Source organism: Pogona vitticeps, chromosome 1 (assembly GCF_051106095.1).
Source record: "Pogona vitticeps strain Pit_001003342236 chromosome 1, PviZW2.1, whole genome shotgun sequence".
NCBI lineage: Eukaryota > Metazoa > Chordata > Lepidosauria > Squamata > Agamidae > Pogona > Pogona vitticeps.
This window is the reverse complement of record NC_135783.1, coordinates 302,321,728-302,348,956: the sequence shown is the minus strand read 5'-3', so window position 1 is coordinate 302,348,956 and position 27,229 is coordinate 302,321,728. Positions and strand designations below refer to the sequence as shown.

Here is a 27,229-nt window from a genome sequence, read left to right as displayed (position 1 = left end):
TCTTGTGTCCATGAGTGATTATTTTACAGCACCCACATATTTCCCGAGCAGGTCTCGGACAGTGTTGTAAGTATTCACAGAATTGGTCAATTTCATTCTCCTCAGCATTAGTGGTTGGTGCATAAACTTGGATTATTGTGATGTTGAAAGGTCTGCCTTGGATTCATATTGAAATCATTCTATCATTTTTGAGATTGTATCCCATTACATCTTTTCCCACTCACTGGTTGACTATGAGGGCTACTCCATTCCTTCTATGGGCTTCTTGCCCACAATAGTAGATATGATAATCATCTGAATTGAATTTGCCCATTCCTGTCCATTTTAGTTCACCTACGGCCAGGATGTCAATGTTTATTCTTGCCATCTCCTGTTTGACCACATCCAGCTTACAAAGATTCATAGATCTTACATTCCAGGTTCCTATGCAGTATTTTTCTTTGCAGCATCGGACTTTCCTTTCACTTCCAGGCATGTCCACAGCTGAGTGTCCTTTCGGCTTTGGCCCAACCACTTCATTAGCTCTGGAGCTACTTGTACTTGTCCTGCGCTCTTCCTCAGTAGAATGTTGGACGCCTTCCGACCTGAGGGTCCCATCTTCTAGCGTCATATCTTTTAGCCTTTTGTTTCTGTCCATTTTCTTGGCAAAGATACTGGAATGGCTTGGCAAAGCCTGCTCCAGGTGGATTGTGTTGAGTCGGAATTCTCCACTATGACCTGTCTGTCTTGGGTGGCCCTGCACAGCATAGCCCATAGCTTCTTTCAGTTACTCAAGCCCCTTCACCACGGCAAGGCAGCAATCTATGGGAAGTGCCAAAATGCTAAACTCTGCACTCTGGCATGAATTAAGCCCAGCTTCTAGAAATAACAAAAAAGCACAGAAAAGTACAGAAAAAACACTGAGCATAGTGGGAAAACCTGAACAAAACTGTGAGTACAGAATCCAATACTTTTCTGAGAACAAATGCTCCTTCTTTATAAGCCTGTAAGCAGGTTTTCTTATTCTATGAAATTTAAATCTACTAAAACAGAGTTTTACTCAGAGTTTCTGCTGAGTAAAACTCTGTTTTAGTAGATTTAAATTTCATATAATTTTAGATCAGCATGACTGTTATGAATTAGTGGTTAAGAGAGTAAGTAGTAAAGCAGAATATCATTCTATGATATATAGACTAAAACAGTCTTTGATGTTTTTCTGAAACAAATGGGTATGCCTCAACACTTGATTGTCCTAGCTTCTTGTCCACCTGCACTGTGGACAAGAAGCTACTATCAAGACAGAATATGGAGAGACAGAGTGATTTTGTACTGTATAAGCAAAGAAGTGAAATTGGTAGAAGAAACACCAGTAATTTAAGATATGCATATGACACCATCTTACATGCAGAAAGCAGCAATGTCTTCAAACTACTTTCAATGAAAGGATCAAGGGATCATTCACATATTTCAGATCACTATGTATGGGTATGGAAGTTGGACAGGAAGGCTGACCAAAAAACAAAAACTGATTCATTTAAAATGTGGTGCTGAATGAGATCTTACCAGATGCTCTGGGCCACTAGAAAGACAAACAAGTGTGCCCTACAAGAAACCAAGTCCAAACTATCCCTGGAGGCAAAAATAATGAAACTGAGGTTGTCACACTTTGGGCACATTATGAGAAGGCAAGATTTTCTGGAAAAGACAACAATGCTGGGAAAAAGTTGGGGGCAGGAGGAAAAATGAAAGACCACGTAAGAGATGGATTGACTACATAAAGTAAGTCATAGCCTTGGTTCTTCAAGAGCTGAGTAGGGCTGTTGAGGAAAGGTCATTCTGAAAGTCATTCATTCAAAGGGTCAACATAAGTCAGAGTTGACTTGATGGCACTTAACAACAAATAAATATTGGCATTCACATTCCTTCTGTTCTGTAACATCTTTATTTTTGTGAATGCTATGCAGTAGGTGTGGATAAATTAAACTTGCATTTGCATAGCCTATTCATGCCTGCATGTTCCAAAACTGCCATACACATCTGTTTATACAAATACGCGTGTTCGTCTCCACACATATACCTCCAAAATTGTGAAACACAGCTACCTAGTATTTGGTATTAATACTAAGAATCGTAGGGATGTGCACCTCAGGGTTATTTTATTTTTTAAAAAAGGATTATTTAGTTTTATTTAATTATAATCTGCCTTTACTCTGCAATACCATCTTCAGATACTTTAGATACAGCATTATTTTTAGATACTTTAGGTTCATCTTAAGACACCAGTCAGAATACTATAAGTTATACCCACGGGCATCACTCAAGAAGTCAAAGTATCAGCATCCTATACAGCAAGCAATGAAAAATCCACAAAGAAATCACAAATCTTGAACCACATGTACAGAGCCAGCCCTCTGCACCAGATAACGCAGAAGTATTCTCCACTGCAAGAAATAACTTACTCCCTTGAGGAAAAAGAAACAAGTTATCCAATCTACTACAGGACCCCTTGGCCCACCCAGGAACACCATGACCTTTGAGCAAAGCAGAAGTCTCAGTCCTCTCAAGGGACCCGACTTTTTTCTCCTACTGAACCCATGCAGATGATAGAGTGCTGTAGACTGAGGCTCAAAGAATATTCCTACAGCAACCAGTAGAGCAACAAGCTGCGCCTCATTTTACACAGCATGAAGAGGAACAGTCCACAAAAAAACATCAGTGCTCAAACCCTGGCTGAAACACAAGAACCTCAACCAGCTACCTTCTACCTGCTACCAAAACTGCACAAACTGGCCAACTCCAGCAGGCTCATTATATCAATGCCATGCTGTTAGGGGTGTCAGGATACCTTGACTCTATCCTCAAATCACATTTCACTAATGCACATAGCTATGAGAGAGAGAGTGCAGACTTTCTGAGGAAAATGCAATCCACTCACTACTTCCTTGACAACACTATCTTAACCATCATGGATGCAGAAGCCCTCTACATTAACATCCCACACAGAGATGAACAACAGGCAATCAGGAATACCATTCAGAATGAGGACTCAGCACAACGAGCCACTACCCTCTGTGACTTGGTGCTCAGACACAACTGTTTAACTTTTGATAAAACATCTATCTCTAAATTAACAGAACTGCCACGGGTACCTGTATAGCACCACAATATGTACATATATATACATGGCTGACCTGGAACAACACCTTCTTAACTAATGTACCAGAATGCTGGACTAGACAGGTCTTTGGCCTGATTCAGCATGGTTACCCATAAGTTCTTATGACACCACTGACAAGAGAGAGAGAGAATTAAGAAATACTGTGTGAGACTGATGGCTCCTTATTTTACTGGGGGGGAAATCTGACTGTACTGTATAACAGGATTGACAATTACTCATAATCAAGATGAGGTGATACTTGTTTTCCAACTTCCCTAACTACACTGATGCAAGTCCAGACACAGTGATACATTTGTGTTGGGGTTTTTTTAAACAGGCACTGACCTCTTCACAGGCTTGAAGACATGTGCACGTAGTTATTAAATTGTATGGGACAACAAATAACAATTACAGTTATCTTGTGTGCCCAGGCATTATTTGAAAAAGTCTATTTTAGAACATATTCTAACTCCCGTCCTCTGAAGATGCCAGCCACAGAGACTGGTCAAACGTTAGGAACAAAAACTTCCAGAACACGGCCAAACAGCCCAAAAAACCTAGAACAACCATTGGATCTCAGCCGTGAAAGCCTTTGAGAATACAAAAAGACTATTATTTGGCTAACATTACTCCTCCAGAACTACACTGAAAGGTACTAGCAAATAATGAATGACATGAGGTAATACAGCACCAAACCCATCCACTTCATGGACAACAACCCCCCTAGACGATGGCTAAAACTGAGGAGAAGTTTTCTGCATACATCTCAAGCTCTAAATATTAAACCAGAAAAGGCTACATTAAACCTATGAAGAACAAAAACAATACACGTGGCCAAATGGATGAATGCTGAAGAATGTCTCTAGCTGGATCATCTGGAAGTTACTTAATAGACTTCGAAGCGAAGTAAAAGATTAAAAAAAAGAATCAAGATGGGCTACCTGAATAACAGGACAAATTTTCTTTAACTGGAGAAATTCAATCAATGCGGTACTTATGTGCATGCAATTTATGTCCCACCACGTGTACAAAAGAAGATTTAGCAAATGGCAAAGATACTGCAATTAAAGTAGCCTGCTTCTGGTCAAAATAGTCTAATAATCTTAACATTTTGATTTGTTTTCAAATTTACCTATATTTAATATGTAACCATAATTTTAAATTGTGCAGTACTCTGATACAAATAAAAAAAGATTTAAGGAAGAAGGAAGAAAAGATTTTAGCAGAGGTGTTATCATCTCAATGTACAATACCACTTATGAAGCAAGAATGGTTTGATGTTTGCCAAAAATCAGTTGCTTAGCATAGCAAATTATACCAGAACAGGACCACTGAATCAATGGGGATTTAGTTAGTCAACCCCTCTACATATTCTATTGATTCAAATGGGCCTACTCTAACTTTGACTTACTATTCTAAATTGTGACTTATTATTCTACAGTAAGTAATCTGTGATCTCCTGGCCATTGTGATCAGGGTGGTTTTGATTTAAATCACTAGTCAGTAAGACTCCATTTAGATCATTATTTTTAAATGTAAAGACTCATTCTTGATCGTAGTTACTATCTTTAATATTCACAACCAGATGCAGATTTCATATTTAGAATAATAACCTGTCAGATTAGTAAAACAGCTATATCAGAACTGATTTTAGTTGAATAGGTTAATCATTCATATTTGGAGAACTACTTAAATTGTTTTAGTTAAATAAAACTATAGCATTATATAATATTGTTGCATTTGCTTAAACATCAATGTTTATTAACTGAAGTGTTTAAAAAAAAAAGCAAAAGCAAAGTGTGCTGCTTATATACCACCCCATAGCGCTACAAGCCCTCTCTGGGCAGTTTACAAGTTAATTATGCAGGCTACACAAGCTGGGTACTCATTTTACGGACCTCAGAAGGATAGAAGGCTGAGTCAACCTTAAGCCACTCCCTGGGATTGAACCCCAGGTCATGAGCACAGTTTTGGCTGCAGTACAGCAGTTTAACCGCTGCGCCACGAGGCTTCTCGTGACATTTAAATTACGTATCTTAAAAAAAACTTCAAGCTATGTGCACAAGGTTTATAAGTGACGCAGAAGGTTTCACTTTCATTTTTACTGCTTGCCCCTCCCACCTCAGAGCCTTGTACAGATGCATTTAACAACAATCTTCAAACCTAGCATTTAAGGTAATGTGTTCATTGTACATAGATTTGTAGAACAACAATGGGATCAAGGTCTTTTCCTGAATTTTTTAAAATTTTATACCATTTTTACTCTGAAAAGGTAAAAGTATCTATTCAGCTTAGATAACTTGGATTAATTGAATTAGTTTATCAAAAATGTAAATATTGTATGAATATACAGCAGCCTCATGCTACATAACTAAGCTATATTTCAGGATGAATAACCTTTGAACTACAATGTAGTTGTACAGAAAACTACCTATAGACAGATTTTCCCTCCAAAAGCATTTCATTAAAATAAATTTTATTAAAATAAAAAATGTGATTCAAATAAAAAATCTGACTTTTAGTTGTTTCAAAATATCATTGGTTTTAATCCACCCTGATTGTGATCCTACTGTAGATAAGTCATTCACTCTGACATGAAAACAAATATCAAGTGATTGGAAAAACAGGGAAAATACTGAACAAGGTGCATTACTGGTAAGATAATAAAGATATGTTTGCAAATCCACAAACCTTTGGTACATTCCCGTATCTAGACCCATTTTAAGAGAAGCATTAAAAAAAACCCTTATGAAAACAATAAAACTTTTCTTATGAAAACAATAAAACACAGAGTCTGAATTTACATAAAATTATCTCACTCCATTTTATTTAAGATTCATTTCTCCAGTTAGTAAAAGAAAGATGTGTCTCTTTTTATACATATATACAAGTTCAGTTATAAAAATAGACAGCACATTCAAAGAGGAAAAAAAGCTTGGCATTTTTTTCTGATTCCCTCTAAACACAGTATATACACATGTGAATCTGAGGGAGGCAGGGTAAAATCTTCATGATTTAAATTAAACATCCCTCCCCACCCAATTATTCCCTCCAAATCTGTTTTTCTCCCCTAAAAAATCAATCTAACTGAACTCATTTCTGCAATCTTCGGGTGTGCAAATTAGAGGCAGAGTCAAACAGGAAGCACTTCCTCTACACTGTGGGATGCCAGGCAAGGTGCATGAGACTGAAAAATCCTTTGCTATCTTAGCTAAGATCTTCACCTCGTAACCTGGTTCTCCCTTGAATGGTGAAAATGCCCAAAAAGAATGTCCACTTAATCTCAATGTGAAAACAGGAGAACTGGACCCCTCCTTCATCTCAGTGCAATGCAGACAGTATACATATATCTCTAAATCATGCCAAAGCAGAGGGTTCTTTTGCATTTAGAATGGAGTATCAGAACAAAGAGTTACACCCATGACGTTGCTGCTCTTCTGACAACTTTCACTAGCTTCACAGAGCTCTGCAACAGTGCCAGAACATCACAGTGGAGGTAGATGTGGACACATCTAACAAATTACACTTGCTTTAAAAAAAAAAAGAATACGGTGAGTGGATGGCCTGGAATGAACAACACTGCTTGAGCTAGGGATTGCATGGAAGTGAGAGTAACACATGCCTCAGTGTTCTTATTTTGTAGTGTGGAGACTTGTGGTACCTAAAATGTTAACAGAAAGCTCTTCTATGGCACAATGAGAGGGAAAATAATGACATTTTCTCCTTCTCAGATAGCTTCTTGTTAAAAGTACACACAAAATGACTTTTAAATTCTAAAAGTTTTTTCAAGATTGCCACATAAGCCAAAATACTTGGAAATACTTAAAACCCAATGCTATGAAATTTAATGCATCTATTAGATTACTGTGATGTTACAGAATCTTCTACTCTGTGATAGGAGACAGCAACGTCATTCTGAAAAGCTTATCATCCTACTGCTGTTTAACCAAACAAACAGGAGTTCAGAAGCATGGTATTGACAAAATACCTCTTCTTGGACACAGTGCAAAACTTCTCTCTCCTTTCCCCTGAAATCTGCTGTTTATAGTATCCTACCATTCATCCACATTAGAACCGTCAAGTTATTCCTCCACCACTCCCTCAAAAAGGCGCATTCTCAATCTGCAGGGCACTCCCAACGTTTAGACACTGATCTCATTGTAAGAATGAAGTGGAATTCCACTTAAAACCTGAATGATGAGGGGAGAGGGTGCTGGTGTGAATAAGAACAAAGGGGGAGATCTTGTAGCCAATCTCACATGGAAGCTGGATCCTTTCCCCACATGATTTTTAGGATGCCAGAAAAAAACTTAGTGAAAAAGTTAATCTCAAGCATCCCTAGTCTCGGTCTCCTTTCTCTTCACAAATCTGCAAAGGTAGAAAATGTGGGCTACACATGAAAGTGCATGGAGAACACCTCCTGCGCCAGTAGTGCAGCAATCTTCTCTTCACACCCACATACAGGATGGAGACAAGGCATCATCTGTATACCCTTTTGCTGGTAGGCATGGACTGTTTAGAAAGCTGGCATGAACACACATGGGTTCAAAATTACTACCGCCCGCCTGAGGTGTGCGCTCCTTTATACTGTTTTCGTATTGGGTTTTCTGGTGCCAACGAACTTATCAGGTTTAAGGTTTTGGAAGATCCACAAACACTGTTTCCTTTGCTCAAGGGTGAAGAGGCGCTTGATGGTCCAAAATCTGCAAGTCCTGCAGGTCGAATAAGTGGCGTTTGGAGAGGGCTGCCTGAAGACATACCTAGCAAAAACAACAGGACATGTTTCCTCAGTGAGCCACATCTACAGTATGGCTTGTAAACTGAAATCCTGGGACTAATATTAATCATGACTTTTAGCAACTTCAGCTTTCCCCTCTTTCTTCAAGAAAAAAATTATTCTGTTGTTTAAACACAAGTGGTTCAGAGAACTGTGAATATTGGGCATATGTACAAAAAGGAAGCTATTTTCTAATTCAACAAAGGTTAGACTTTTGTACAGCACAACAAGGCTTAAACTGACCAATTATAATTTAATTTTGGGAAAGAAAACATATTAGATTAATTTTTCCTCTAATGAACAAATCACAGACATTCTTATAACTAAATTTACTGGGGGGGGGGAGAAAAAGAAAAATATGGAGTGATGACCAGGGAAGGTCTGTACACATACTTATCTATTTGAAACTCAATGTGAATATTTATGTTGTTATATGTGTTGGCAGTATGACACAGTAGGTTTTATTTGAGATGGGAACCCTGGACCTTCACCATGAGGGTCCCTTCTGATAGGTGCAGAGGAAGAATCCATTAGAATGGGTTATTCCTATCACTGCACAGATCAGGAGACCAGAAATTTGTGGTATTGGAAAACTTTTCACTGAACCTGGAGCCCTCTTCCAGCTGTCTTTTCCAGTACTTTTTCTGAGTACTCAAAAGTGGTTTCTCATTTCCCTCTTCTGGGGGCACTCTAATAGGGCATACCCAAGCCAAACGTGACTGGGAGGGAACAACAGAATTAAAGAGACTCAGTAGCAACCTTCTGAAGAACGTGCCTTCTAATGCTTCCTCAGCAACACTTGACACTTACCTATTTTCTAATGATAGATAAATGTCAGAAGATGTGGCTATTGCTTTGGTTGAATAAAATGTAAACCTATGGGGCCTAGAAACATTTGTGGCATCATATGGCACGACTATACAGATCTGCCTGGAAACATTTCCAATGAAAAGGGATACAAGGAGACAAGAAGAGCCTCTGAGCGCGTAACTGTCCTAGTATAGGAGATGTAAACTTTCAGAGCTTTCCTGACATCTGTTTTATGCCAGGACTCCTCTAGTGGGTGAGCAGTATTAGGACAGAAGGAGGATAAGACTATATTTTGAGAAACGCAGAATGTTTTTTGGAATGAATGAAGAATCTAGCCAAAAATTAAATTGTGGAAAGCACTGAGGTGTTTCCAGACAATAGGGCTGACAAAACCAAGATTCTTCTTGCTGAGATAAATGCTGCAGGAAAGGAGAAAAACAGGAATTTCTCTAAGCGGCTCAAAAAGAGGTCTTGTGAGAGCGTTTGGAATGATGTTTAAAATCGAATGTGGAAAACAGTGTAGAGTAGCTGAAGCTGACTGAGAGGCTACCAAAGGAAATGTTTATGATACGTGTGAGTAGAAAATTGTGGTGCCCCTGGTTTAGAAAGATCTGGAAGAGATGGCAACTGATTGTTATCTTAGTGGGCCTGGATGGAGGCCTTTACCCAAACCATCTTGTAGGAAGAAAAGCACCCTATATATAAAAACAAACAAATGAGCGAGGAGAGACTTAAAGGCAAGAAAGCCAAAAGGAAACTGATGCTTTCGGACCTAATCCATCTGGTTGGCACCTTCCAGATGGCTTCACATATTCTAATATTAGACTTGCGTCCAGAATTTAGTATGGTTGAAATGCCTTTTTAAAGAATATCCCAAGTACCTTAACATGTCCTACTTAGTTTCCAAGCAGCTAGAAGCTGGGTTTCTAAAATTCATTGAGGCTACGAAGTCCCTCTTTTGAAGGGCTTCTTTGATTGTCTGGAAGACTTCCACTCGAACACGTCAAGTTCACTCTGAAGTGGGGATCTTCTTCTTGATGCCTGAACCATAGGGAAGCCAAATCCTTGCACAAAATGCAGCAGCCTTGGCTAAACTGGAAATGTTATCATGGGTGGCATCTGCTCTGAACTTCAGGGCTTTGTAAATTCTTCAGAAGATTCTGTGGAAGAACCTGAATCTAGATCAGAATTCTGGAACACATTTTCTACCTAAAGAAGTGTTGTGGGTGAGTGTGCCAAGGCTGCAAGAGCTGAGGTGCAAGAAAATCTAGTAGCAAGGTCAGTTGTAATATGAGGCTGATGCTGAAGAATCTTTCTAGTCAAGATGCAGAGGGAGAACAGGAATGAAGCACAAGTGTACAATCCAAGCAAGGAGACTGGCAGGGATGTTGCTGCCATCAGCAAATAACCATGGCTTTGAGAGGAAGGTTTATAGTGGTTCTCCTCTGCCCCATGTGCCCTTGATCTGTAATCAGTACTCTTTAAAACAGGGGTGTCAAACACAAGGCCCGCGGGCCAAATCCGGCCCGCCAGACCTCGTCTGATGGCCCGCGGACCCGCCGCCAGCCTTGCAGCCTCCCCCCCCTTTTTTTCAATGAATTTACTCTGTGCCTGCATGGAGTAAATTCATTTTAAAAATGGCTCAAGTTAACCCGGCCCTTTGATGGGGACCAAACTGCTGATGTGGCCCCCGATGAATTTGAGTTTGACACCCCTGCTTTAAAAGATATGCTTCTGCTGTCGCTTTTCTCACACTCTTGGTTCAAAATGCTGGCTAGGGTTGGGAGGGGCCAGACCCTCTTCACCCTCAGAGCACAGAACACTCTTCTTGCTGTTTTGACATTCAGAGCAACCAGGATCTGTTGGTGTTTCATCTGACTTGGCTTCCTTTGGCACAGCCTGGAGCTCTTGAACCTCCTCCTTCTCTTCAGAAGAGGACTCAGATGGATGAGACATGACAAGAAGGGAGACTCTGGTGAACACCAGATGAAGCTGGTCTCACTGATAAAGAGTGGGAAACTTATGTGTCCTGCAAAGGAAGATTTATACTCATTGTTCATCTGCATCCATCTGCATTTTGTGTGTGTAGGCCCTGAAAACAAGAGAAGGTGTAAGTGTATCTACCAAGGGAGTCTTTAGAAGTTCCATGACCTGCTGATGCAAGGTACAGAACCTCTGAAGCCACCTGGGATGCCTTCATACTCTAACTCATCCTTACAACAGCTGAGAAAATGGGGTGGGGGAATGCTCTTAATCTTCTCTCCTCTACCATGCTCCTTCCTTCCTATCAAATGGAACAGGAAGAAAAGGAAGAATGTGTGACAGTTGCAAGCATTCTGGTGGAGGAAGATGATATGGAAGGTCGTCTTTCCTCTTTGCTCCAGAAAAACAGGTATCTCATTCAAACATTCTCATGTTTCTGATAAATTGTTCAAAGGACTCACAGTTGGAAGAACCAGGGCACCTGGGAATTGTGAGAATGTGCAGCAGAGCCTGTTTTCAGATGAGCAGAGGGAGGCATAGGACCAGACTGCCCAGACCACAATCCCAACCAAGAGGACAACTCCTGAAGGGCTTCTGAGATTTCTTGAGTGAATCCAATTGGAGGGACAGAGAAACAGCACTGGCTGAGGTCCCATGATGGGAGCAGCTTGGTAAAACTGCTGCTTGTGTCTCTGCACCAGTGTGTGTGGGTGGGAATGGCACTCCGTCTATGGACAGAAAATGGCAGCAACTGCAAGGGAAAACACAAAGATTTGAAAAATATATATGGAGAAAGGTAGGAAACCTGCTCCCTCAGAGTTCCTCCTTGCATGACCAATCCAATTCTGGATGTGGTGCAAAGGAAGAGTTTGTTGAGATAAGGGCTTCTGCCATGAGAACTCTTCGCTGATAGAGGTTTGGTGTTGACATCCATAAGAATCTGGGGAGGAAGACACATCTTGAGAAAGGGCTTACAGGGAAGCTTTAGAGAGCCATAGGACAGACACTGGAGAAGCAGTTTCAGTGGCTGTGCAGTGTTTTGCCTTCTTAGTGTGGGTACTTGCTTTGTTAGTTTTGGCAGGCATTACTTCATCATGAGGAGGAAGATTTCTATGACATTTCACATTTTCTATGCAACCTATATATTTGAACTCATAAGTAAGTTAAAACATGTTTATGAGCAATCTGATTTTTCTCACCAGATTACTCATAAACGTGTTCAAACCCACCCATAAGCTCAAACATAGGTTGGGGGGGGGGGAAATGACATGTCATATCAATCCTCCCCCTACTCATCAGAACTGGCAGACTTGGTATCCTGCCTACCTTTCTAGGTCAGAGCTGTCCAAAAGCAGGAGACAGAATTGAAAGTAAAAGCAAAAGAGAAAAACATGCTTCCCACTCCCCCTCACCCCAAAGAGAATACAAGTACAGAGATAGGAAAGCAAGCTAGAGGAAAGGCAGAAAGTAACAAGAACTAGAAGAAATCAGGTAAGGTGAAACTGGAGAGACAAGGAATGTAGACAGACCTGACCTGAGTGAAGGCAGGAAACAAAATTGCTGGAAGAGGGCTCCAGATCAAATGAAAACTCTAGACAGTGATAGGATTAACCCATTCTAGCAGCTTCCTTCTCTGCTTCACCCAGAGAATGGCCTATACCAAAGGCTTTTAAAGAACAGATGACTCAGTACAGAGAATCACAGCAGACAGTTTGTTCCATGCTGCGCGCATACCTTTAGACACATTGTAGCCATATGCCGCATATGCTGCTGCAGAGGCGGCAGCTGCTCCCGCTTTAGCACCTGCCATAGCAGCTGCACTTCCTGCTGTTGATTTCCGGCTTCGGCCCTTCCCTGTGGTTTTTGATGTGCTGTTTGAACCTTTGGGGCGACCTCGGCTTCTACCTGAATGACCTCTCCCTGTGACAGGCATGTCATGTATTGAAATTCCTTAAGGAGACAAAAGAAAAAGGCAAAGAATGATTTAGTGATCCATCACAAATGATGTCTCAAGAAGTGAACAGGCTTGCATAACTCCTGTTGCACAACATAAGCAGGGCTGTAAGTTTGATCTGTTTCTTGCTGTGAAATATTACCCCCCCCACCCCGGGGAGAATCACAGTAGGGGCTCCTTTGTTTACCAGTGATGAACAGAGTGGAATATATGTCTGCTTTCATTATGCAACTGGATTTTGACCACTTTGTTTACTATTTGTCTTCATTGACAGTGCAAATATTCTCTGAGACAGATATACATCATCTTGTTTTTTAGACAAAGAAAAAGTGGCCTTAGAAAACAGCTGCTTGGAGACTTTGAATGAACAATGTTTTACGATTCTGTTCTCACATTTAAGTGCTTATCCTAACAGCAAATCTGCTCACCACCTTCAAAAAGCATGCATGAAAATTAAATATATGCCCTTGCTGAACTTTGTAAATAGAAGTCTTGGTTTCATGAGTTACCACCGTAATCTGTTATCACTGTCTAGATCCTTTGTTAAATCCCATGTGCGTAAGTAGTGCTAAAGTTCAGAATTTGCATTGTGTCATCTTAAGTCAAGTATACAGACAAATACTAACCATTCATATTGTCAGAAACTGAGCCAGTGATGGAAGCAGGAGAGTTTGTTGCTCTTGATTGAGGCGCAGAAGATGCTGGATCATCTACAATAACCAGCATGTCATTGCTGCTCTCATCAGGTGGAATGGATCCCATGTGCAATTCACTGTTGATGGAAATCTAGACACATAATAACAAACAGAAATGTAATGTAAATATAAAGTAAATTGTAAGTATATGAGTTGGCATGGCTTTAGCATCAAACACCTTGTGCAACTGGAAGTGCCCTTCCTTCAGATTTAACCATGAAAAGGAAACTGAAAATCCAGATTACTGTTCTGTCTCACATGCAGTGTAGCTTGGCTTGGTCTAAGCAGAAATGCTAAGCTCTATAATGAACTGCAATTCATGAAAGTCACTAGTTTCCTTTAGCAAACTTTGAGGCCATGGCCCCTCTGTGTTGTACTTTTGTACTGCTCGCTCTCTCTCTTTTAAGTGAATAATTTTTCCTAACAAAACAAGGACAGCATAATTTCCATATACGTATTTGTTACATCTCTACCCTGACTTTTCTCCAAGTAGGTCAATGAGGCTTACATGACCTGTTTCCCCATTTTTGTCCTCATATTTTTGTAGGGTAGATTAGGTTGATACAGCAATTGGCTTGCGGAAACTAGCAGTCTTCAAAACTAAGTGGGGATCCAAATCCAGGAATTCCCTAGTCCTCGTCAAACAGCCTACCAATGTACCCTATACACTGGCATGCAGCAGTATGGATGTCTTGTTTTGGGATACTTCTAGGCCACTGCTGTTTTCCAGGAATATCTGCAGCTTACAACATTATAAGTATTTACTGGGAATACTATTTGGGTGATTCTCCTACTAGAAAGAATAGATAACACATTTAAAATAATAAAATGAAGACCAAATCTACCAGCACCTGCTAATTAAAAACCTGGCGTGGAGTAGCTGAAACAACTTCATCCAAATCCAGCTAAATACCACTTTCCACATCAACTGAACTATCAAGTAAAACAATTCTATCTTTCTAGAATGAGCTTCACTTTATCAGTCCTTTACTAACTCCAGGTACTAGCAGAAAACAACTTTGTCCTCATCTTCATAATCTAAACATGCAGGTTTCAAATATATGACAAATAAGGGTATGCATTTGGACAAAAAAATTAAACATTGGCTATATTAACCAATTTACAACAGCAAATTTATGACAAAAGGCAGAACTTGGCAAGTGAGCTACCCTTTTATTCCCTTCTTGCATCAACCTTCCTGTAGGCATTTTAGGATTAAATTGGATTCTTTAAGTAATCATTTTAAAATTTAAACTAGAGGGCAAGATGGACTCTTCAAAATTCTCAAATGTCAGGGCAGAGCCTTCTTGTGGATGGAATAATATCCTTCCTGATTTATTTCCCCCATGTAGTTGAAAGTAACTTAGCTTGACCATCATAGGTCGTCTCAGATGAGGCGATGGCTGGCAGGTCAGTCTAGTATCTGTCTACTCAGAAAATACCACTGTATTCAATAGGGTTTATTCCCAGTTAACAACACATCCTCAGCTACGGCCTGAGTAACTGTTATCTGCTCAGAGAACTGCCTTTACTTCAGTGATGAGGATGCAGAAGAGACTGGCTTATTAGACCAAATCAAAATAAACAAAAGACCTGAGAGATTATACCACAGAGAGGCTTTTGGATGAAGGAAACAGTAAATCCTACAGGAATTGTTAGCGGACATCATTACACAGCTGGCTGTAAAGAGATTCTTACCTCACTGAAAGGGCTAGGCATGGCAGAGTCTACACTAACAAATGACTCGTCCCCATCAGCTGAGAGATTAGAATTGTCCGCAGATGGAACAAATGGGATCACCAGATTCATGCCTTCTTTTTTTTTCCTCCCATCTAACTCATCCTCCTTCTTCTTCTGCAAACAAAAGAAACAACCATCATAATGCCAGAAAATATTAAAAAGAAGCTAAAAGCTAGGATGGACAATGGGACAGTCCAGTATGCAATCATAATTAACTGAATTTTAACTAGCAGAAAGAAAGTAACAGTTATCCAACCTGTGACTTCCATATTTGTTTAAAGGAAACTTAAAAGGAGTTCTGCTGGATCGGGCTTTAAAATGCCATCTTTTAAACTACAGCGGTGCCTCGCAAGACAGTTTAAATTCGTTCCGCGAAAATCGTCGTGAAAAAATCATCTTGAGAGGTTCACTATGCATCAGGCTAAAAAAAAAGTCTTGTGAAACACTGCCATAGGAAAAAAAGTCTTGTGAGGCACCATAGTGATCGCAAAAACCAATCGTCTTGCGGGGTTTTCATCCCACGCAATCGTCTAGCGAGGCACCACTGTATAACTGCTAGAAATACTCCAGCAAGTATGGCCAGTGGATTCTGAGAATTGGTGTCCCAAACTGACTTTTCTAACCTCTGCACGAGACCAAACTGTTTACCTTGTCTAGCATTCTTTTTACAACAGAAATTAGTCCAGATCTCTTACAAACAGGTGCCAAGGGAGCATACCTCCTGTCTTGTCCCCAACAATCAATATTCAGAGGGATACCACCTCTGAAACACAAAGATTTTCTTTTAGATACCATGATTAGTAAGTGCTAACAGACATATTTTCTGTGCACTGGACTCCTCTTTTTGAAAGGCATCAAAGCTAGTAGTCAGCACCAGAAGTTCTGTCAAATGCTACATCTATTAATTAATTTATTGTAGTTAAATTATCTATCTAGAACTGCTAAACTGTGATCATTAAATCTAACTCACAATTTCTTCTTATTTCAATACTGAGTATCTAAAGAACAGCAATAATGTCAAGTACTATTATTTCAGAAAAATTCATTTCGCATAATACAACTAGAATTTTCATTCTCTTCAGAAAGGAACTTCAGATACTTTAGAAGAGTGGTCCACAACCTTTTCTGAGTCATGGACCAGTTATTATTATTTATTGGACAGATGGGATCTGTTCACCGGGGGGGGGCACTCCTCTGCTTGTGGGTGGGCGGGTCACATGCAGGGGCACAGCGTGCTTGCATGCATGCACAAAGCGAGCTCGCACACATATGCAAAGGGTGGGGGCGTGCTCGTGGGTGGGGCATGCATGCCTAAAGGGGCGGGGCGCTCTCATGGGTGGGTGGGGCACCTGTGCCTGCGGGTGGCAGGCCATGTGTGCGGGGGTGGGTGGGAGATCTGTCTCCGCAGCCTGGTCCTGCCATGGACTGGGGGTTGGGGACCACTGTTTTAGAAGACCTTTCTGTTTAGGCAAGTTTTCCCTTAATAACTACTGGGCTGAGGTTTTCTTTTAAAATGAATGGTTGTGCTCTGCTGTTTTAAACCTATTTTAGCATTGATTTTATTGCTGTTTTTGATATAATACTTGTTTAATTCTTCTTAAATATTTGTATACCTACTGTTTTTAGCTTCTACATACTGTTTTTTAATGATGTAAGCTGCCTTGGGTTCTTTTTAAGAAAAAAGGTGTGATACAAATATTTTATATAAATAAATAAATAATTTTAGTCACGAATGATCTGAGGCAAAGGAAACTGAACATACCATTCACACAAATAACTTAGAAAAACTGACATCCATGCATTCCTTTAATGTTTTATATTAAAATTCAGATTGAAACTCCTTCTTAAGTAGGTGAGGCAGACCATTCCTGAAAATAGTCTTTAAAATTCTCTTTGGACCTGTAACCTCTTTGAACCCTCACCTTTGGAACAGTCTCCCCTCAGAGATCTGTCTAGCTCCCTCACTGTGTGTTTTTAAGAGCCAACTTAAGACCTGGCTCTTTAAGCTGATTTTCCCTCCTGTCATCACTTGATTATTTTTAATTTTTTCCCTATCTTGAGATATATTATTATTGTATTTGCGAAGGCTTTCACAGCTCGGATCTAATGGTTGTTGTGGGTTTTTCGGGCTCTTCAGAGGACAGCACTCTGAAGATGCCAGCCACAGAAATGAGCAAAACGTTAGGAAGAACAACCTTCAGAACACGACCAAAGAGCCTGAAAAACCCACAACAATCACTATATTATTATTGTTGCTTTTTATTTTATATACTGTTTTTATTCTATTTTTATTGTTAGCTACCCAGAGTAGACATGTGTCTAGATGGGCGGGGTATAAATTTAATAAATAAATAAATAAATAAATAAATAAATAAATAAATAAATAAATAAATAAATAAATAAATAAATAAATAAATAAATAAATAAATAACAGAACAAAGGAACAAATGTGTGTTCAAACCTTTTCAGCATACTTCTCCCTTTTCCGTTTACGCTCTTTCACACGATTTGTCTCTTCCTGCTGTCTTTTCTCCTCCTGACGCTGACGCACTACCAAGATAAGAAAATATAATACAAGTAAATCTTTATCAGCAGGATGGAAACAGTGGTGTAAAATTTAAGAGCTAAGGCAAATTACCTAGGAGATGCATGTGTTGTTCTTTTCACTCCATCCATTTATTTTAGCCTCTACAGTCTAACTCCCTCCCCTCTGTACTGTAGCCCAACCTTTTCTTAAAGAAACTAATATTGTTATTTATACCAAAATAATTACTTTAGATGCTGTTCAGAGAAAAAAATGGCATAATAATTTGAGACATGAAATGCTAAATGCCCCTCTCACATAGGTTTAATACTTGCCAACAGGAAAGAAAGAAAAGAAAAGAAAATGAAAAGCAAATACTGTAGGAAGACAGAGTATGTCTTTGTGCTTTCTCATCTAGGCTCCAATTTCTTTTCTGGCTTTGCCACCACACATATAGATCTCTGGGAAATGGGGAGCTTGTTACAATACTATCACCTGCACCCAAGAAAGCTGTAATAACACCCTACACCAGTGATGGTGAATGAGTGCCTAAACTGCAACACAAAATCAACTTATTTATTTCAAAGTGCCAACACTGCAATTAAAAGTTTTAGTTTAGAAAAACAACTACTACTACACTGCAAGGATTAAACACTTTTTTTTTGTTTCTTCCTATGGGCGGTATTAACAAATAAATGCTTACTGGTCCTCCAATCCCCCATTGGGCTAGACTGGTAATGGTTGCCATTGCACCCCTCTGCTGGACCACTGCGCCAGCAGAAGGGAGTGCCAAAATCCGGGATCGGAGGACACGTAAGTATTTCTGTGTGCCGGCTGTAGCACATGTGCCATAGGTTCACCATCGCTGCCCTACACCACCATTAAGCCATGTAGCACTTCTCACTCTCTCGTTCATTTTGTAAAGCCTGCTGGTATGGACCTCGAATGACCTGATCTCCATCTTGCAATATTTTAATCATCCCACTGCTGCTGTATATCCTTCTTTCTCTTTATTTCCTTACACTGGGTTTAGTTATGCTTTGCCTTCTAATGAGATGCCACACATGGTAGCTTGAAATTATTCACAACTTTCTTCAACAAATCACTGCTTTACAATCAATGAATAACTGCAACAGCCCTTCTAAAATATTTGTTTTATAATAACAACAATATAATTGTGTGCCGTCAAGTCAATTTTGACTTATGGCAACACTTTCTAGAGTTTTCTAGATAGAGAATACACAGAAGTGATTTACCATTCCCTTTTTCTAGGGGTGCCCTGGGACTGTGCAGCTTGCCCAAAGCATGCAGGCTGGGGCTCTTCCAGGAGACACAGTGGGGAATCAAAACTCCCGACGTCTGGCTCAGCAGGCAGATACAGCTAACAGTTTTATACTCTAGTCTTACTTCCACACTTTAAAGATATTTTAAAAAGGAAGAAATGCTGGCTTCCTCTTTTGACTAATGTTTGCTGCATGATACAGCTTCTTATGGGCTTTGTTAAGGAAACTACTAGTAGCAGCAGTCCCCATTCTACCTTGCCCTGCCGTGGTGATGTCTTTTCTTCCACTCTGACTTCTTGTGTACCAAAGCACATTTAAAGATAGGAGAAGAGAAGTTTCTCATCACATTACTTCCAACTTGGGAATATTCTACAGACATACTTTATTGCAAGGTACTAATGAACAAACTCAAAGTAGTATAGCCAATGGAAAACAAAATTGAGCTTGAATACAAATACGTTCACTGTCTTTAAACATTTCTTCATCGGTTTCACTTTGTGAAGTGAAACAAAACAAGCAAGTGTGCACACATTTGGAACTGGTGAAATTTTGGACAGAAATACTGATTCCACATACATTTCTTCTCAAGTTCCTCATCATCCAGAAGCAGACTAACAACTTCCTTAGGTTTCAATGTATCTGGTTTGAAATTGCCACCTGAAATCACCATCCTTTGAATCTGGAAGGGAAAAAAACCACATTAGACTTTCACCTATCATGGGGCAGAAATAGACTGAAGAAGTACTTTGGTAAAGCACTCAGGAGTACAAAAAGGTATTCTTTAAAAATGTTTTGGTAATTATTACCATGGATGTATCATAATAAACCCAGTAGTTACTGGTTTGCTCTGTTTAAGTAACTTAGACTGATTGTGAAACAGATGATGTTCAAATGTTGTTTTAAAAAACAGTTCCATATGCTTGAATAATAGTGCAGCTTGACCCACATACTCCACGGAGTCATTAGACATATCCTGACACAAATTCAGATATACTGTACATGTAATACAATATCACAAAAATGGGCCACAAATAAGGGTGACAATGTATGTTCTGTGTGAATATGCCCGAACACGATCAATTACTGTAGGTTAATCAAATCAACTAGCAACAAACAGTTTTATTCATTAGCAAGTTATGTCTTGTTCTTCTGAGCAGGGTAGCCAGATGCCCTGCAAAAGAGGGCAGGGCTCCTACGCCTTTAATAGTTGTATGGAACAGAGTGCAGAACAAGTGACTATCCAGATGTCTCATAACTGTAGCTTCAAGAAGCTCTAGACAATATAGTCAGTGGGAAAGATGATGGGAGTTGAAATCCAGCAACACCCAAAAGACCATTTGTTTCCTATCTCTGGTTTCTCAACAATCATAGCATAGTGTCCTTGTTCTTCCCACATGTCATCGTCAACATTTTTTATTCTTACCTCACTTTTCTCCTTAGCCCTTTGCAAAATGCGCTCCTCGATGGTGCCTTTACAAATTAAACGGTAGACAGTGACTTGTTTGGTCTGACCCAGCCTGTGAGCTCTATCCATGGCCTGCTGATCCACTGTTGGATTCCAGTCACTATCATAGAATATTACCTGGCAGGGCATATTTGGAAAAAAAAGTTACAAATGCAGAAGTAATTATCTACCCACTGGTTCTTAACCTTTGTTACTCAGATGTTTTTGGACTGCAACTCCCAAAAGCCTTCACCTTCAGCTCTGCTGGCTGGGGTTTCTGGGAGTTGCAGTTCAAAAACACCTGAGTAACAAAGGTTAAGAATCACTGATCTACAACACACATAGTTCATGCACAACTTTAAAAGGCTGAATAATGGTATTTTTATTTGCTGTTAGATTCTGAGGCAAAAGCCCCTGAAAGTTCCTGTGGCAGAGAAGACAAAACCCTGGTGGATTTAGCTGCAGCAAGCACCATTGCAGAGAAAGCAATTTCTGTGGACTGAGCAAATTTAGACTAAATAATTACTTTCAGATCTTGCTACAAGAAAATTACATACTAACAGTGTGCCAAATTCAGTGTGACTCCCAACTAGATAAGATCAATTAAAATCAATCAAATTTACACTACTTAAGAATAAATCATTACAACTTATTTCAATTTGTTTACTAGAGTTGGGGCTCCCATTTGGTTTAGTCTATACATATTATATCCCATTACTGGAAAAAAAAAGTCTATAGGACTGAAACACCTTCATTGTATTACACTCTATTTCTTAACACGATCCTTGTTAATGAGATTATATGAAGTACTCTAATTAAATTGTAAATTTAGTATTTGCAGAATATATGCACCTATATTTATTTTAATCTGTATTTCATATACTTCTGCTCGATTGTAGTACTGTTTCAAACTCTTCAAATTTTCATACTGTAGTTATAGATATGTTTGTAAAAGATGCACTGGGTATGCTGTATTTCAGAAATGGTCAAAACTACCCAATATATCACCAGGCCTAAAGGTTCCCTAGAGCACAATAATTATTTTAAATTACATAACAATATATATTAAAACTCCCATTTTCATCATTCATGCAAATTGACATTATAACATATACTGAAAAGATCCTAGGCAATGCTGTCTGACACAGAATCAGTACAATTAACATGCCATAAAAGTTAGTGGTCCTTGTTTAAATTAAAATCACATACTGTTCGAGCATTTTGAATAAGATGTTTGGATAAGATTGTAGCAATTTAAGGACTGCTTTACATATTACCATTTTCAATGATGTGATGATTTTATTTATTTATTTAAAAAATTACCGCACCCATCTAGTCAGTGCATCTAGTGGTCAGGCCTTTTTCTCAGGAAAAAACATGGCACATTGGAAAATGTTGCACAAATAGTACACATTTCCTCCAAGTATATATGTGTTAGACAGCCATCAACTAGCCAGTTTAAGTCTTTGCAGTGAAATAAAACAATGGTATTTCTTACATCATGGTACTTCTACACAGATACAGATAGATAAACACACATACACACACCCCTATATTGTGTGAAATGCAGCTGTAACAGTTCAACTCAGAAAAGCAAAGAATGTGAACCTTTATATTTTATTGCTCTCACCACAGTAATTTTGTATTGCCAGGCAATACCATCTCTTACTCTGAGTGAATGCAGTGTTAATTTCATTAGTTTTACATTTTTTTCATGTAATCGTATATCGTATTTTGGTGTCTGTTCACGTTCGTATATCATATTTTGGTGTCTGTTCACATTTATCCTGGAATTTTCAGACCAAGTTATTTACTTACTGTATCAGCAGCTGTAAGATTAATTCCTAAACCACCAGCTCTTGTGCTCAACAAAAAGACAAAGATATCATTCCTACAGAGACAGGGGAAAAGAATATCCAATTGAAACGTGTTGCTGTACAAACAGTACAGATGGTTCAACACAAACAACCTTTTCACATTAGCTAATAATCTAATGTTGGTTTCAGTTGTTCTGAACACTTCGTGTTTTACAAATGTCTAGTAGAGAACGGCCATAAAATGTCATATACATTTAAAAATACATATAGATCTGGATCCATATTGAAATTGCAATTCAATACATTGGAGGAATTTTAAGAAAATAAGCCGCATTAAATATAGTTGGACTTATTGCTCAGAAAACATACACATGATTTTGCTGTGCCTCATTAATTCATCCTATGAAATTAATGGGGCATAAGCAAGCCTGGTGCAACCTTATTTTCTTCTATTGTGGCTTTCTTGTCACTGATACCTTATTTTGAAAACTCTACCAAGCAAGTCACTATGCATTGGTAAACCATATAAAGTACATGTGACACACAACTGTGAAATATGTGATCTCTGTGGTCACCTCACATTCTCAGAACAAGGCACTGGGGCTGGTGAGATCTCTGGTGAACCCTAGTCAGAGCTTCTGAATGAGTCAACAAGTGGTGACCATGCTCCATACCAGAGCACAGGTAAACATAATGCACAGAGAAGTTCTGTAACCACAGAATCTATGATGGTACCCAACATTTTGGATACCATTATAGATTCTATGAAGGAGTCTTTCTGCAGATTTCATTCTCTTAGCTCATTACTTTCTTGATACTTTGCTGAAAATAACCAGATCATTCTTTATCAGCAGTCATAACCGGGGATAAGAATGGCAAGGATGAGTCTGAGAACTCACTGGCACAGACAAGCATAAGGCCATACATTTAACTAAAAATAGAACCCAAAATGTTGAAAAAGAGAAGTAACTGGAAATGCTGCCCACAACAAAAGTGATGATAAGCAAACAAGAACTTATGGTTATGTATGTTCATTTTCAGCTTTAACTTCTAGACTTTATCTACCTCAATAGAATAAAAGTACCATCCAAACTAGCAGTACAACTACACCTTTTCAAGCTAATTGCACAACTGCAAAATAAATCTGCAAAGCATAGCTATGAATGTTTAGTTCATACAGTCTTTGTATAGGAATAGTTTGGAGGAACATATATTTGAAAGAAAATTACTAAAAGAACTAGCCTTTCTGCAGCTTAATTTAAAGGAACTGTCTGGAGGATTGCAAAAATTTCAAAGGTGATGCATATTTGCATAAATGTTACTTGAGTGTCAGACACACAGTTTAACATCCAGGTATTATCGCTAATAACATACATGTAACCTTGCCCTAGACACTTTAATTACTTGGCCATGAGAACACAATTACTGTGTGGCTATGAGGTAATACTGATACTGTTTAGAAATGCCATCTGAATTCACTCTCAAATGCCATCCTACTTCTTAAGCTCCACATGATCATAAACTGGACTATATACTGCAGAGATAACATGTTAAGTTTTGTAATAAATGAAAACAGAAGACAACATGTTCTATTATCTAAAGTGGCTACCCAATATGTCTGGTATGATGCCATAGAAATGGTATATGTCTGGTATGATGCCATAGAAATGTCAGAACCAACGTATGGCATCATACGAGAAGCAGAACACAGAATAAATGATACAAACGTTTTGGCTCATTTTATTTATAACTTTATGAGATACATTGATTTTATAAGATAAATATCTTAAGAAGACAGACCTCATTAAAAATACTTCACAATATTTTTTTCTGATAAGCAGAGCTATTTAGAAATAAAACATTGAGAAAACAAGAGAAATATAGAACAAAATATCATAATATAATTTAATCTGCTGGCTCGAATAATAATACTAACCAAGTTGTTCCACTTTCTCTCCCCATAATAGTGCATATTTCTCTTTCAATTGAGAATTAACACTATATGGCTGTGGATCATGCTCCATTCTATCACAAGACTCAATCCTGGTCTTCTAAAATTCATGTTTTTATGTACTTCTATGTTTTTTTCCAGCAACCTTCAGAGTGAGCACACCTCCCTTATCTTTTCCAGTGGTTCCATTTGCCTGCAAACCTGTTAGCACTGATAACTTTTGATTCGGTATTCAGGAAGCCATGATAATGCAGGGCTTGGGAAAAGCCAGAAAAGGCCTTGGAATAGATATGCAGTCAAAAGAGCTCTACTGAAAGAAAGTGCCCCCACTGATTTCTAGGGAAACACCCTCTGCCATTTCTCCTCTGCATCAATGCCCATACTATATAACACACTCCCTAGCCTTCTTGCATGGCATTTTCTGGGTAGATTAAAAGGATACCAATGGGAAGACAGATGAGGCAGTCTTCTTCAACAGTCCAGCTGCATGCATCTAAATTTGAATCTGACCTCTAGTGTGCAAATGAAACACCAAGGGCAACCCTCTGTTTCCTATTCAGCACAAATATTTGTAAGTAGGAATGGAAGAAGCCAAACACAAATATAAAATTCTGTTAATCTGGGCATTTCTTCTCAACACATTATAGCAATAAAAGAAAGCGTACCTGTTCTGAAAGTCAGCTACCATATCCCTTCTTTCAGAGATTTTTGATGAGCCATCTAGCCGCATATATGTATGCTTCCTGTAAACCATGTATTCCTAAATCAAGAACACAAGAAACAAGAACAAAATCAATCTTACAATTTCATATCATGTTCAAACAGAGTCTATTCAATATTATCTGCATAATTTTACATGAATTTCAAAGTTTATCTCACTCCCATCTGTACATCTATCTGGATTCTGACGTACTGGTAATTCCACTAAAAACGGGTAAGGTTTTGTGTTTCAGTCTTCTGCTTAGAACAAATTCAGAATTTGGAAGCAGAGGTAGAATGCAGCATCCTGAGAATTCCAAAGTTTCATTTCAAAGGGCAATTTCCAGTATGCACGAACAGCCCTGGGAATCTATACGAATCCTAAAGCATAATACACCCAAAAATGATTCAGCAGGACAGCAAATATAGCAGGGTTTCAGCAGCATGTAAAATTATTCGTTTTTTATCATTACTTTTCCATTCAGGTGGAATGTAATAGTCTAGGGCAGTGGTTCTTAACCTGGGTGATAATGCCCCCCAGGGGGCGATTTCATTTTTCAGGGGGGCGGTAGAACGAAAAGGGGCGGCGTGGGGGCTCTGAAGCAGAAGGGGGCGGTAGGGGGGCGCTGGAGCAAGCCAAACCTGTGAAGATGGCTGCAACCTTTTTACAGTGTGCATGAATATATATTTTCCTCCAATTTAAATTTAGCTTCAGACTTTTTGTCTTGGAATTTTTAGTTCCCGCATTTGTTTTTATGCCCTTTTTATATTTCTTTTTGCGTCTTAAAATTCACTTGCAACTAAATCATTAAATGTTACTTTTTGGGGGCATTTCATTTTCTTGGAATTTAATTTTGTTTTCAGGGGTCATTGGATTTAAGTGTCTTAAATAAATAAATAAATAGATAGATAGATAAATAAATAAATAAATAAATAAATAAATGAAAGAAAGAAAGAAAGAAAGAAAGAAAGAAAGAAAGAAATCACTGCGGGGAGGGGGGCGATGATAACTTCCTCAATGGCTCAAGGGGGCGTTTCTTTCAAAAAGGTTAAGAACCACAGGTCTAGGGTAGTAGACAGGACTTAAAAGAGACTGTGATAAATTTACTCCTTGAGGCACATTCTCTATTTGACTGCAACTGGCTCCAGTGCTTCACTAGTTGAAAACCACATCTTGAACCTCACAGGTTTCTTCCCCTCAGCTTAAAATAACTATAACTTACCTTTCTGCATCCTACAAACCAAGCATACTTAATGGGCTTTCGATTTGCTCTAAACATGACTTGACTGAGTGTAGGACCTATTGCTATTACTTTATCAGAACTTAAGCAGAGGGAGCAAATATGCTAAGTCAGAAACAAGATGCCTGCACACTGGTGAAGAAACTGAAAGTAGATAATTTACTTCAGGAATTCACCTGTGGTTCTTTTTACAGATACTCTCAAGGTCCATTTGCTCAGCTCCAGTGGAAACTGACAAAGATATGCCAGGACTGTAGTCTAGAGATGCACAGGGTGAACATTTCAGTGTTTGTTTCATTTTGGAGGTGGTGGTGCTACAAAAAACCTACTAACATCCAGTAACTCACTATTTTGCAATGAATGTAACACAGCAAAGAGGAAATTCCCTTTTACCATGCTGACTGCTTGTGTAAGAATCCACAGTGGTTTTCTGTTCCAGAGTACTCTTGAATATATATAAAAAAGAGTTAAAAAAAATAAAAAGCTGAGAATGCTCCATGCCTACTTTCTTCTCTCTTGGCTCTCAAAAAACTTTCACCATGAACATCCTTAGCAAGCAGCACAAATTGCACAATCACGCTGATGAAGTAAAGAAAGAGTACCACTCCTCCTCACTGCATTTCAACCAATCCAGGCTCCTTATACCTTCAAAATTTCCACTCCACCCTTCAGGATAATTTGATTGGCTGCCCATACAACCTTATCATCTGAAGAACTTCCCAGGTAACTTGACAGACAAGGGGTGAAGGAAAAATTTAATGAAGGAAGGACACAGAAAAACCTATTAAATTTCCATATACCCTTCTTTCATTTAAAGTGCATCCTTCATGTCTAAGAGGTTCTTAGGAATTAGCGAAAGAATTTAAAAGTGATAGAATAGCCTCTTTTATGTTTTTCCCTTTTGTTTTTAAACAAAATTCCCATCCCTACTGCAGTCTCTCAGATGATGAAGCTTATTCAACTGACATGGCAACCTGAACCACAGGAAGCCTGAATTATGTCAAAACAGATACAGTGGAACTGGAAAAGGTGCAGAATAGAGCGACTAAAATGATGACTGGGCTAGGGCACCTCCCTCATGAGGAAAAGCTAGAGTGTTTGGGGCTCTTTAGTCTAGAGAAAAGGTGCCTGCAGGTGATGGATAAAGTGGATAGAGGGAAGCCCTTTTCCCTCTC

At 39.0% G+C, this 27,229-nt stretch overlaps 1 protein-coding gene across 2 annotated transcripts in view; it reads right to left on the bottom strand.

The window, feature by feature from the left end:
- Window positions 1–5,935: 5,935 nt before the first annotated feature.
- INO80 (INO80 complex ATPase subunit) overlaps window positions 5,936–27,229 on the bottom strand; it is an 85,162-nt gene continuing 63,868 nt past the window's right edge. For both annotated transcript variants that reach the window (XM_020793730.3, XM_072986257.2), the window contains exons 28-36: window positions 24,780–24,874; window positions 22,165–22,237; window positions 20,326–20,484; window positions 19,479–19,581; window positions 17,557–17,645; window positions 15,054–15,209; window positions 13,287–13,446; window positions 12,441–12,656; window positions 5,936–7,896 (exon numbers count right to left, since the gene is read on the bottom strand). In XM_020793730.3, coding sequence (XP_020649389.2) covers window positions 7,691–7,896; window positions 12,441–12,656; window positions 13,287–13,446; window positions 15,054–15,209; window positions 17,557–17,645; window positions 19,479–19,581; window positions 20,326–20,484; window positions 22,165–22,237; window positions 24,780–24,874 — 1,257 coding nt within the window. In that variant the 3' untranslated portion in view covers window positions 5,936–7,690. The remainder of the gene's footprint in view (window positions 7,897–12,440; window positions 12,657–13,286; window positions 13,447–15,053; window positions 15,210–17,556; window positions 17,646–19,478; window positions 19,582–20,325; window positions 20,485–22,164; window positions 22,238–24,779; window positions 24,875–27,229) is intronic.